Genomic DNA, 13311 nt, shown 5'->3' with positions numbered 1-13311 from the left:
TCTTAGTTTGAAGCCTTTCTTTATAGTATTAATTGACCATACATTTTAAAGATGTTATTGTTTTGATGATCATCCTGTATTGCTTCAACTCGTTGCTTACAATATTGTTCCTTTTTCTTCCAAATCAATTTACTGCAATTTTTCTGTTTCTCTTTGTAGGTTTGCTCTAACAAGATCTCTATTAGACCGCAACCATTCTCTACGTTAAACCATTACTTCATTCACTGCTTACTGACATGTCACATCAAACCATTTCTTTTTAATTTTACTCTTTTTAGATAAAAAAAACTCTCTGCTGCTGATAGAATACATTGTTTAATATTATTCCATTCTGTATTGCAATTTACCTTTACCTCCTCATTATTGTCTGTAAGTGTATTATTATATAACAGTTCGAATCTATTTTGAATTTCTTCTTCTTCTTCTTCTTCTTCTTTGTCATTTAGGCCTACTGAGGACCACGGGGCTTGTATCTACTCTTGGGTAAAGTTGTTGCTTTCTTCTTCTTCCAATACTCCTTCATTTGCTGACTATGAGCCAGCTTTCTCTCCTCGTCCACTTTAATTTCAATATTATATTTTACCCTTTCCTCTGTTATTTTTAAATTTTCCATTTCATATTTCTTAATGAACTCAGAAGAAGACTTCATTGTTGTTTAAAATTCAATTTTTATTGTTGCAATCACTAGATTGCGGTCTGTTCCCATTTCAGCACCTCGAAAGGATCGAACATCAGAAACAGCATGTCTATGTTTTCTATCTATAAGAAAGTGGTCGATCTGATTTGATGTTTTGCCATCACAGGAATACCAGGTTTCTTTATGTATCTGCTTGTAAGGAAAAATAGTACCGATACTACTGATGATCATGTTAGCTGATACAGCAAAATTTATCAGCCGCACTGCATTTTCATTACTTTCATTATGCAGGCTTTCTGCACCGATCGTGTTTTGGAAGAAATTATCCTTTCCTATTTTTGCATTGAAGTCACCCAATATTATCTTAACACCATGGCGTGGCACTTTATTCCATAATTCTGATAAATCTTCATAAAAGGTATCCTTAATATCATCATCCTTTTCATTCGTTGGTGCATTTATTTATTTTATTTTTTATTTATTGTCTTGTTTTATATGGCGGGACTCGTGCTATGAAGCCTGCTATTCTGTCCGACCATACATACACCTACATGAAGAGTTAAATATACACTAAATTATCTACAGTTTAATATCTTAAGGTATCAATTAAATGTTTTAATTAACCTAATAACTTAGCTATGATCTAATCCTACTATGTTATAAGAAATTATTATTATTTGTTACAAGTGAACTATGTAGTGCGAGTGGAATGTATTTTTTTTTTTTTTTTTTTAAGACTTTATTTGTAAAATATGATATGATGTTTTATTTTTAATGACCTAACCTGTACTGTATAATGTTGTAACATAGGCATTTGTAAATAGTAGAATTCTGTTCTATAGTTCCTGGAAGGACCCAGAAAGTTACATGAATTATGGAACAGGGTGTGTTGTTTTGTGGGTAATGTATTCTAGAAAATATTTCTTACTGTTCTGGAAATACGACATTCGCAATCAGGCGTATTCTAGAATGTTAGTCGAAGTACGCGATCAAAAGTAAGGTTGTGATTGGCGAGTCTAGGTGGCGATAGGGAACTCGTGCACGCTGATTGGCTGCCTCCAAGGCCGGAAATTTCATTATATAGTGAGTGAGGCAGTGTTCGAATTAATTCGGTATCCTGAATTCTGTCGGTCTTGGTCTATCTGTCTGCGAGCAGCCTAGCTGGTTGACATCCCCCGGTTTCCGGGATGGCACTCTCCTCGGGTAAGCACTCTTGAATTCCGTTCCTGCTAAAATTTCCGTAATGTTCCAATTTGCTTTTCATACAGGAGTCTGCCCTAACCTCGCCTAGATTCACCAAATTAGTTACTTATGACGCCTTAGTTTTTCAGCTAGCCTTACCAGTTCGTTTCTGAGGCATTCCCATTTCTTGTTTCACTAAAATATGTAGTTGTAGTTTAATATTATTTCCCTTGGGGTTTGCCTCTGGTAGTTCTGTATCACTTTAGGTACACTAGATTTTGGATAACCTTTTTCACATCACTGTAAATTGCATTGTACAACTGTATTGGTAACTAGATGTATAGTTGATTTGAAATTTTAATTTACACTGCTACAAAATAAGCTATGTATATCACTAAACTTACAGCTCGTAACTTGGAATGTATTTGTACAATTATTTTGTAAATAATATTTTTCTAATCTAAGGATCACGGCGATTTATTTTGGAATCCGCTATCTGAGCCATGTCCATGCCTTTGGTAGGTTCCCAGCCCTTTTCATCTTCCCGGTTTGTTGTTCACTAGTTGGCCCTACTGATATTTACGTACATGTTTTGTTGGAGATCCGCGTAATGCCAGCTAATGTTTTTCCGAGTGCGTAGTGATTTCTGATATTGTGCTCTTACCTTCCGCTTTTAACAGTGTTTGTGCCTTGTTTTGGTGTTACCACTGTTGTAGAGGTAACATTATTTATTAACCAGATTTGACAGAGTTTCTTAAAGCGGAGGTGGTTTGACACGCTCCTAATTTCAGCAGGTAGGGAATTCCAAATACAGCTGGCGGCGACTACAAATGATCTACTGTAGCCAGTTGAGTGGTGAATGGGAATGCTTAGTACTGCGGTGGATGATGATCTGGTAGGAATACTAGAAGGTGATGCTAGGTAATGGAATTAGGTGGCAAGGTATTCAGGTGTGTTAAGGTTCAGTATACAATATAACAGGGAAAGTGTATAAATTTCGTCGCTCTCTTAAGCATAGCCATGAAAGCCTACCAAATGCGGGAGAAATATGGCTCAACCTTGGTATATCTGAAATAAATCAAACGCATGCGTTATGTGCCTTTTGGAGCTTGATGGAAAGTGAGGCGTTCAGGTTACTGTATACTACGTCACAGTAGTCGAATATTGGCATTACCATACTTTGGATAAGCAGTTTTCTTACATTTTGGGGTAGTAAATTTCTGAGTTTTTTAAGGGAATGTAAGGAATAAAACACTCGCTGACATATACCTGTTACATGATCGTTCCAACTAAGGTTTTTATCCATTATCATCCCTAAGTTTTTTATTGTGTCTTTGAATTGTAACCGAGTGCTTCTTAACGTTACTGAGTGGGTATGGACGTCTGTAAGTCGTGTGTGGGTTTTTTGGGTAGCTAAAAGGAAACACTGCGATTTTTGGGCATTTTTAGTGCATGGTCATCGGTCCACCTACATATTCTTCCTAGGTCGTCATTCATATTATTTATTGCAGTCGGTAAGTCACAAGGATGTGCAGGTGTATATATCTGTATGTCGTCTGCGTACACATGATATTGACAATGTTTAATTACTTGTGTTAGTCCTGAAATGAAGATCGAAAAAAGGAGTGGCGCTAGCACTGACCCCTGTTGTATTCCAGTCTCTACAGATTGCCATGAAGAGAAATTTTCACCTGTAGATACACACTGCCAGCGATCAGAGAGATAAGAATACATCCAGGATAGTGTGCTTTGTGAGAAATTAAGAGCACGTAATTTTGCTATTAGTATATCTGTGTCAATGCAGTCGAAGGCCTTACTAAGGTCTAGAAGAGTTAAAACAGTAATTTCTCCATTATCCATAGCTACTCCTATGTCGTTTGTAACTTTAAGCAGTGCAGTAGTTGTGCTACGATTGCTTCTAAAACCAGACTGGTATTTGTCAAGAAGCATATTGTTATTTAAATATGCGGTTATTTGTCTGTGAACTATTTTCTCCAAAATTTTGGACAGAAATGGTAAAATGCAAATGGATCAAAAGTCTTTGGGTTACACGGGATTGTTGGTCTTGGGGAGTGGGCGAACAATTGCATATTTCCAAAGGGAAGAGAACATGCCGGTTATCAGTGAGGTATTAATGATGTGGGTTAGAGTTGGTAGGATTACGTCTAGAGTTTTTAACAGTAACTGTGGAACAATCTCGTCACATCCTGTCGCAGTTGTCTTTATTGATCGTGCAATTTGTCTCGCTTCTGCAGGAGTTACAAGGGGAAAATATAACTGTTCTCCTCCATTGTTAGTATTGCCATTGTGTAGAATTTTGTTAATCGTCTGTTCTTTTGTTATCTCGTCAATGTTAACGGGTCTTGTAGTAAAGTATTGGTTTAAATCATCCAGTGATAGTTCAATGTCAGCAGTATGTATTTTATTTCCACCTATGCCCAGTTTTTTAACGGTTTTCCAGATTGTTGTCGTGTTTCGGGTTAGCAAAATGTTCTGCGAGTGTCTTATTTTAGCATTCCTTACGGCCTGTGTGGTCCTGTTATGAAGGGTCTTGTACAGGTCAAAATCGTTTGGTATTTGGATAGTTTTAAATTTTCTGAAAGCTTTGTCTCTCTCTGTCATTAAGTCTCGTATTTCCTGAGTCATCCATGGAGCCTCAGGGCGTGTTACGCGAGCAGTGCATTTTGGCGCGTGTTTATTAAGAAGAGCTAGCAGTTGTGTGTTTAAGAACTCCACTTTATCATCTATATTATCTAAAATATGGACATTATGCCAAGGTATGAGTGCAGCATCTTCTAATAGGGCTTCGTTATTTATACTTTTTAGGTCTCGGAATGTAATTAATTTAGGTCTGTACTTGGGGCATTTAAGTAAATAAGCTAAATAAATTAAGTCGTGATTGGATAGTCTGCAAGCAGATATTTGCTCGTGGGTCAGTACCCTGTCAGGGTTATTCGTCACAATTCAGTAATGACAAATTAAACCATTTGGATCTTAATCTTAAACAGCACAGTTTTTCGTTAACAGGTTCAAAGGAGATGACTTATGAGAGGAAGTTATTCAACACACAAAAGGCAGTGCCAAACTCATGTGATCCGTTTTCTTTACCACTATTGAAAAATGTATACTTTTCCATATCCTGTATATCTGTTCACAGCAATCTTGTTTCCTGTATTGCGGCAATTACAATTTCATATTTTTCTAACTGCTGACTTAACATTCTAAAAGATCCAGATTTATACATAGTTCATACATTCCACATACTAATTCTCATAACCAATTTCCAGCCAATAGTCGTCTTATTGTGAGCATCATATATCATCCGAGACACATGTGAAATTTTCGTAACAAGCATTGTTTTCCGCAAAAGGGTTGTTAACCCTATGCGCAACCCCAAACTAGAGGACCAGTCAGTCTTTTTTTTTTCACGGTAGGTATTTTATTTCTCTACTACCCTCCAACTCTGCTGATTATAGAGCCGGTGATCTTTCCCAATACCAATGGGATGCACCCGATAGAGGTAACTGGCAAATCCCCATGAATATGTTGATGATAATTACTTGTAACATCTTTGTCTTAGAGCAACATGAAACAATTAATTTTATAAGATGTATAATACCATCACACACACACTCTCTCTCTCTCTCTCTCACGCTCGCGAAATTACTAAAAATTTCAGAAGACCAGTAAATGTATGTATCAAAGATAACTTAAAGTTACAGAACAGCAGCAACAAGTGTAAATCAATTGAGAAAAACTATAATTATAATAGTATTAACCCTTACCACTCGTCTGTCGGGTGAGGCCCGACATTTCGATATTCCCATTCCGGTCGCATGTCGGGGGAGACCCGACATGACATTTTATCGCCCACTGCCCGTCTGCCGTCTCTTATTGCAAGTAATCAACTTCATTTTCCGTATCAAAATTTAATCACTAAATTTTACAATATTTAAAATTCTTCCACCGTTTTGATACTTTTTTTGCCTTTTGGCAAATTTATTTGTCAACAGTACATATTTCGTTCCTTATTTAGGAACATCCTCAGCTGTTATTGTAGCTTAGGTGAATAGCTAAGATTTTAAACACGTTAATTTGCAGGTACATTGATTCACTTAAAAACTACTAAAAATACCAATTAAATTAAATGATATTAAAAACAATGTAGGGGTTAGTGTGTTAATGATATAAGAACGGATGATTACATAGTTGGTCAGCTTAAAAACTATGTCTATTCATTTGAATAGTTGTTAAAAATCTCATTTTGTTACATTAAAATGTCTGTTTGCGGTTAAAAGTTTTAAAATGTTTGACTTCGTAACACTGTTCAAATTGTTGAATGTTTTATCTTCTGTTCCTTCCAGGTAAGTTGTTATATGTTATGAGTTTGCTTATGGTGCCTTTGATTGAGTAATGTGGAACTTTGAAGCTGATTGCTGATCAATTTTTGTGAAGGGAGCTTCGTTTCACAAAAATTGATCAGCAATCAACTTCAAAGTTCCACATTAGACTCAATCAAAGGCACCATAAGCAAACTCATAACATATACCAACTTACCTGGAAGGAACAGAAGATAAAACATTCAACAATTTGAACAGTGTTACGAAGTCAAACATTTTAAAACTTTTAACCGCAAACAGACATTTTAATGTAACAAAATGAGATTTTTAACAACTATTCAAATGAATAGACATAGTTTTTAAGCTGACCAACTATGTAATCATCCGTTCTTATATCATTAACACACTAACCCCTACATTGTTTTTAATATCATTTAATTTTAATTGGTATTTTTAGTAGTTTTTAAGTGAATCAATGTACCTGCAAATTAACGTGTTTAAAATCTTAGCAATTCACCTAAGCTACAATAACAGCTGAGGATGTTCCTAAATAAGGAACGAAATATGTACTGTTGACAAATAAATTTGCCAAAAGGCAAAAAAGGTACCAAAACGGTGGAAGAATTTTAAATATTGTAAAATTTAGTGCCGTCTCTTAGCCCACAAAATTCATGTTGACATACTGTACTGCCATCTTTTGGTTCAGCGTGGAACTTTGTAGAATCCAGATACTATTTGACTGTCAGTCAAAAATCTATTATTTAGATGGCAGTGTAGCCGTCAGCTGTCCACTCACGCACACGAAAGCTTGTGCGATAGTAAACAAACACGGTCGCCATGTGCTCTTCTAGTCATATATATGTTGTATATGTCAGGGAACACATGAAACCACAGTATTTTCGCACCTCTGCCTCTAATGAATATATCTAATAGCATTTCACAATGCCTAAAAGTGAACTGAAGATGGTTGGTTTGTGTACCGTAACCCAACATGCACCCGATGCTGACGGCTGGTACAATTATAAATCAACAGATCCAGATTTCAAGAAATCGCCGTTTACAGTGGTTTTAGCCCACAAACTACCGCAAGGTATGAAATCACAGACAGATTAGAGGTTTTCAGTTGATTTTTAGCGATAATTTGTACACTGAAATTATTAACGAAACCGATCGGTATGTGTAATAATAATAATAATAATAATAAAAATGCAAAATAATTCGTCCTAAATTCCACATATTGCTTTTATTTGTTTCAGTATAGCTTGCTGTAAACGTGTATAGCCTAACTACATCATTTAAAAGCAAGTGCTATCTCCAAAATCGTGAAACATGAATACAGGTCATATAAGATAAAAATTTACTTTTAAAATACAAGTAGTAGAGACAACACAGAGAACTTGGAGGGGTAAGGGTTAATACAGAGCTCTTCACACATGTTATCATCATGGCCACCTAACAACAATAAAAATTCTTGTAAATAGCTTCCATACATTCAGGGTGCTCCTATCTGTGAGGCCATCTTATACTCAGGTCAACATTAAATATTTTGCAACCTAGCAGCTGAAAGTCACAGTTTATACTCTGCAAATTTTGGCTTTTCTACAATGTGGGTTTCAATGTGACTTCATTGACAGTTTCTGTACTTACTCCAAACCTCTGGCCTCTGGGGCCAGGAAAACAGATGGGAAGTCCTTAGGTCTAGGGAATTTATCGGCAAAAGCAGTACACTCTTCTTTTGAGGGCCAGCCTTCAGACTCAGTAGGATTCCCTGGAACAAAGCTAGACGGTGGCTGAGAGGGTAGGGTATGCTGCCGTTGTCGGTGCTTCTGAACGTCAGGATGAGCGCGGCTCGTATTGGGCAAAGGTTGATCGTGACCCAACCGACGAGCCATCTGCTCGCTTATTTTCTTTGCCTAAAAGGAAACATTCACAAGAGACTTCTTTTAAAAACAAGAGGTCACAATAATGGGAGAATTTTAGCAGCAATATTATTTATAATAACCTGAGATTCCACATTCTTTAGAAGCATTTGTAGGCTGAGTGCAAAGTCTACTTGAAGACTGTGAGCCAAAACCTGACTGTCACTGTTGAGGTCACAGCTCAGAGTGGGGCGGCCTCCTTGCAAACGTTGTACACAGCTCTGACCTGAAACAAATAATGACCTTATTTCATATTAACTGACCATTTGCACTCCAATAACATTTGTAACTTTAGAGTTAGCCCACTCCAATAATATTTTGCAATTTTTTCCTGAAATTTTTATACAATAATTATATAAAATGTAAACCAAAATATGTTTTCTGACGTCTTACAGTCACTCTATGATTGTAACAATGGAAATGAGAATACTCTGTTGGTCCTTTGGACTTTTGAAACTCGACACGGTCAGGAATGAGGATGTGCGAAAAGATGTGTTGTGACTAATATCTTAAAAAAAAAAAAAAAAACTCAAGAGCCCTGCCTCAGATGGTTCAGCCACATGAAAATGCAAGATCCCAAGATACTCCAATGCTTGCAAGGAATACTTTTATTTGCTTTACGTCACACCGACACAGATAGGTCTTATGGCGACGATGGGATAGGAGTGGGAAGGAAGCGGCCGTGGCCTTAATTATGGTACAGCCCCGCCACTTGCCTGGTGTGAAAATGGGAAACCACGGAAAACCATCTTCAGGGCTGCCGACAGTGAGGTTCAAACCCACTATCTCCCGGATGCAAGCTGACAGCTAACCATATGGCCAACTCGCCCGGTGGCAAGGATATACACAGACATGGTATTGTCAGGGCACCAACCTAGGGGACGAACAACAATGTGATGGAAGGCTCGAGTGGTTGCTGACAAGCGAATTTCTGGTTTCCAGCACGATGCCTTGGACCGACTGTTAGGAAAGACTGATTAGACCTGCAGACTTTGCTGCAATGTGGGAATAACGCAAGGAGGAAGAAATAAGAAATAAATTGACCTTTTCAATACAATATATCTATATATATAAAATAAGAGTTTTGTCTTTACATTGCTCAGAATTTGAAAAGAATGGTATTTCTGCATCGGTTGTGTCCACAGTAACAAGGAAATGCAGTTTTTAATTTTCCCTAATTTCTGTCTGTCTATCTGTCTGTATATATATGTACACGCATCACGAGAAAACGGCCAAAGAGAATTTAATAAAAATCGGTATGTAAAGTCGGGTGATGAACCACTACAATCTAGGCTATAAATCATTTTATTCGCGCTGAGTTAAATGGTGGTTTAGGGGAAGGCCTAAAAAAATTCTCAAATATTTATATCATTAGTGTTTATATCGATAAATAGTACATAACTAAAGTTATATAGATCTATCGTCGCCATAAGACCTATCCATGTCGGTGCGACGTAAAGCAACTTGCAAAAAAAAAGTTATATAGTATTAAATTTCCGATCATTTATGTCTTATACTTTTTCACCGTACCGGCTACAATAACTGAGATATTCATGAATTTGTATTTTTCTTGCTAAGTCCATATCAACGCCGAGCCCCAAGAAAATGGGTGAACAGATTTAAATGAAAATCGGTATATAGAGTCGCGGAATAAGAAACTACAGTTTAAGCTATAAACAATTTCATTCACCTTGGGTGAAATAGTAGTTTACGGGAAGGCACCTCAAATTTAATTTTTATTTAAAGACCTGTGTTATTGGTCCTATGGAAAATTACTACATAACAAAAGTTATAGAGAATACAATTCCCCATCATTTATTTTTTATTCTGTTTTACCATACCGACTATGATAAGAGTGGTATTTCAGAGCCGGAAGACAAACGTGCAGGCCTACAATATCGAAAGCGCATAATATTGATCAACAATAACATTACATTGACAGTTGTTTGTTGTGATGTTCTTTGTCTCTTATGGTGACACTCAACTCCGATAGATGGGATTACTGCTGCATATCAAGTATAACAGCCTGACTGAATATTGGCGGGAAATAGCTGGGGAGATAGATAACTTTCTTCTTTAGCATGCCATTCCTCTGGTTCATATATTTTCTGATACTGCCGGTACGTAAGACACCGGTTCATCACCTACTCTGACGTGCTGTTTTGAATGAGCAGTGTGCACACTTAAGACAGAGGCTCAGTTAGTGTTGTTAATAGTAGTATGAACTGGTCTAGAATTACAATTTAGGCCTTTTCCAAATTATAGTACCACAATTCACTAAATAACTCAAAATTCAACACTGAAAAGCAGTTTCTTAAGAAAAGCTTCTTCCTCTTCACTTTTATTAAATCTACACTCATTTTATTCCAAAATCAGTAAAATTCTCGTATGCAGACGTCGTAGCCATTGCCATTCAACATCCAGGTTTCAGCCATGCCGAGGCCATCCTGACGTCTGACCTGAATACACTTAGCTCTTACTTCCGAAACTGGAGACTACAACCCAGCATGAATAAGACAGAATCTGCTTGCTTCCATCTCCACAACAAGTTGGCTAATACAAAACTCCAAGTATGCTACAATGGCTCAGTGCTAAAGGACAATCCTAATCCAAAGAACCTCGGGGTAACACTCGACCGAACCCTATCTTATAGAAAGCATCTTGAAAACCTCGGATCTAAGTTGAGCTCTCGTAATAATATTCTATTTAAAATGTGTGGAACTTCACGGGCTGCTTCAGCGGACACATTACGACATACTGCGCTTGGCCTCGTGTATTCTGCAGCTGAATACTGCTCTTCAGTATGGCTTAATAGTTGCCACGTGAAGAAAGTCGATGTACAACTTAAAACCACCATACGTATCATCTGAAACATGCTCGTTTAGCATGTTCATAATATGTAACTTTTCCCGTAATTGCTAAGAGTTTGCATCAGCTCTTGGTTGACTGACTTAACTATTTCCCTAACTGTACCGCAGAGGGCAGCTCCCTGCTCTGAACACAGATGATCCTTCTTTCGGCGAGTCTTTGACTTTATCTCCTTGACTTGCTATATTTGTTGTTGTTATGACATGAGGAATACCAAGATGGAGTCATCTCTGATCAGAGTGGCATTTCTCAATTACAGATGGATATTCATTAGGTTTAAACTCTGCCTGTACTCCCATTCGGGTTTTTAATTAATCAGCTTATACTGCAGGTTTATGTTTATCTCGTGGCCACTTCTTGTGCCTTAAATCGTAACTGATTGGTATACGCCTTTTTGCTCCGTGATATGAATGGGCTGTGTGCTTGATTACATTATTGTGATGATGGTGATGTGGTAAATGGGTCTCTACGAAAATTCTGATTATGTGCACGGTATTGTGATGTATTTTGCCACCAAATATGAGTATGCTCTGGGTGTCGACACGGAGATCCATTCGAGTCGTACCCAATGCATAAGTTGGTGGGCCTGTACGTGAACCATGGGTCCATATCGTCCTGTTTATGAAATATTTGAGTTGTGCACGTTACTCCGTCGTAAATGTGGCTTTTACTTATGACCAGGTGAGTCATATTACATGTGTTTGGGATCTGCTTTTGAAAGGGTTATTGACCATATTGTTGCCCGACACCAGTAATGGCTGAATGGCTCTGTGTGTGTGTGTGTGTGTGTGTGTGTGTGTGTGTGTGGGGGGGGGGGGGGGGGGGGGGGGGCAAGCGAGGAGTGAAAAGATGTCGTACTGGTCAGTTAATTGATGTTTCTTTTCCTTAATCCTTCCGTACTTGGTTTTCACTTCAAGTACGATGTTTATTATCTGGCCCTGGTCTATGTCTTGACTGTTTCTGCTTGCTCACGTTGCCGCCATTATTGTTTATTTTAAATACGGGTGATGCACACACCTGATTCCCTTTGCCTTACGTATTATTATTTGGTACAGAGATGTTACATTCTTGGCCATCCCGATACCTGCATTATATCTGGTTTCGCTTTACTCCGTGATGCTTTGTGATCCTTTATCTTGAAAATGGGTATTGTTGTCATGATGATGTTGTGGAGCCTTGATTAATGCTTGGAAATAAAAATGTAATTTGCCTCGTAGAAAGAAACGACCAAACAAAGTCTGTGTGGTTTGTTTTCTCTTAAGATACTTAAATATGTTGTGAAGCTATCATTCAAGTGGTGAGGACGTCGTTAGGTGTTATTTTTCTGGATGTTTGAGATATGCTGTGCTCGCACACTTACATTACTATGTCTCGTAAACTTGAAGGACAAAAGTATGTATGCTTTAATTGTTTAATTTTCACTGGTGGCTTTGTTTTCTCCTTTTCTTATGATATGTTTATATAAATAAACCCTCATTCAATTTTATTCGTATTTCATTACTATTAGTTGCTTCCATGTCATGCATTATTAATGAGGGACATCTCCAGTTCAGGGCCTTTTATCTGCCTTTCCTGGTCGGAATCCATGCCCTCGAATCTCCCATCGTGCATTATGTATTTCATCGTATATCATTAGTGAGGGAAGGGTTCGGTACACATCTCTGGTACTCTGAAGCCTACTGCAATGCACTGGCTGCCAGTCCTGTCCCACACTGCTCCACCAAGCCTGCAACGTTCAAGAGCCCTTGTTCAAGAGTATGATAAGATCATGTTCAATCCAACTCTACCCATCCACAAGGATGCTGCAAATCGGTTCTTCCCTCTGAAGTAGCACAAGTCGCATACCTCTTCTTCCTCCTCAATCTCCTGGATGTCGTCTTCAGATTCTTCAACACATGTATCCGTGTTGTGATCACTTATTAAAAACTCCTCTTCATCCGCACTGGTATCTGGTTCATCTAAGGCGTTGATAATGAACTGCTGAAAATCACGATCGTCTGGGTGCCACTGACGATCCCTCGAATGTGCCTGCGCCATTGTTCACTTATACAGCTGTAAAACAGAAGTCATTCCATAAGCGAAAGTGTGTGAAAAAAAGAAGAAAAATGTCAAACATGAACTTGAGAATACCTGAAAAATATTGCATTAATGGTACCCCAGGGGGTTACTAACTTACCTGGGTGTGCAGAAGAAATTGACCACGTCCACATCTCACAGCTGCTTCTCATCAACTAAAATGAATTTACATGGAACAACAATGAACTACCTTTACAGACGGAAGAGTAACGTAAATTCAAAAGTTGCGCGGGGTCCTCAGGACCCAGCCGTACCAGTTAAGGGTTAGGTAAGGTGTAAAATCAAGGAA

General features: G+C 37.9%; 1 protein-coding gene across 1 annotated transcript in view; it reads right to left on the bottom strand.

The window, feature by feature from the left end:
- LOC136879251 (tetratricopeptide repeat protein 17) overlaps positions 1-13311 on the bottom strand; it is a 293085-nt gene that overhangs the window by 218494 nt on the left and 61280 nt on the right. Inside the window, exons 8-9 of the mRNA XM_067153063.2 lie at positions 8162-8304; positions 7807-8072 (exon numbers count right to left, since the gene is read on the bottom strand). Of these exons, the coding sequence (XP_067009164.1) occupies positions 7807-8072; positions 8162-8304 (409 nt within the window). The remainder of the gene's footprint in view (positions 1-7806; positions 8073-8161; positions 8305-13311) is intronic.

Source organism: Anabrus simplex, chromosome 8, assembly GCF_040414725.1.
Source record: "Anabrus simplex isolate iqAnaSimp1 chromosome 8, ASM4041472v1, whole genome shotgun sequence".
Taxonomy (NCBI): domain Eukaryota; kingdom Metazoa; phylum Arthropoda; class Insecta; order Orthoptera; family Tettigoniidae; genus Anabrus; species Anabrus simplex.
This window is presented reverse-complemented; position numbering and strand designations above follow the sequence as displayed.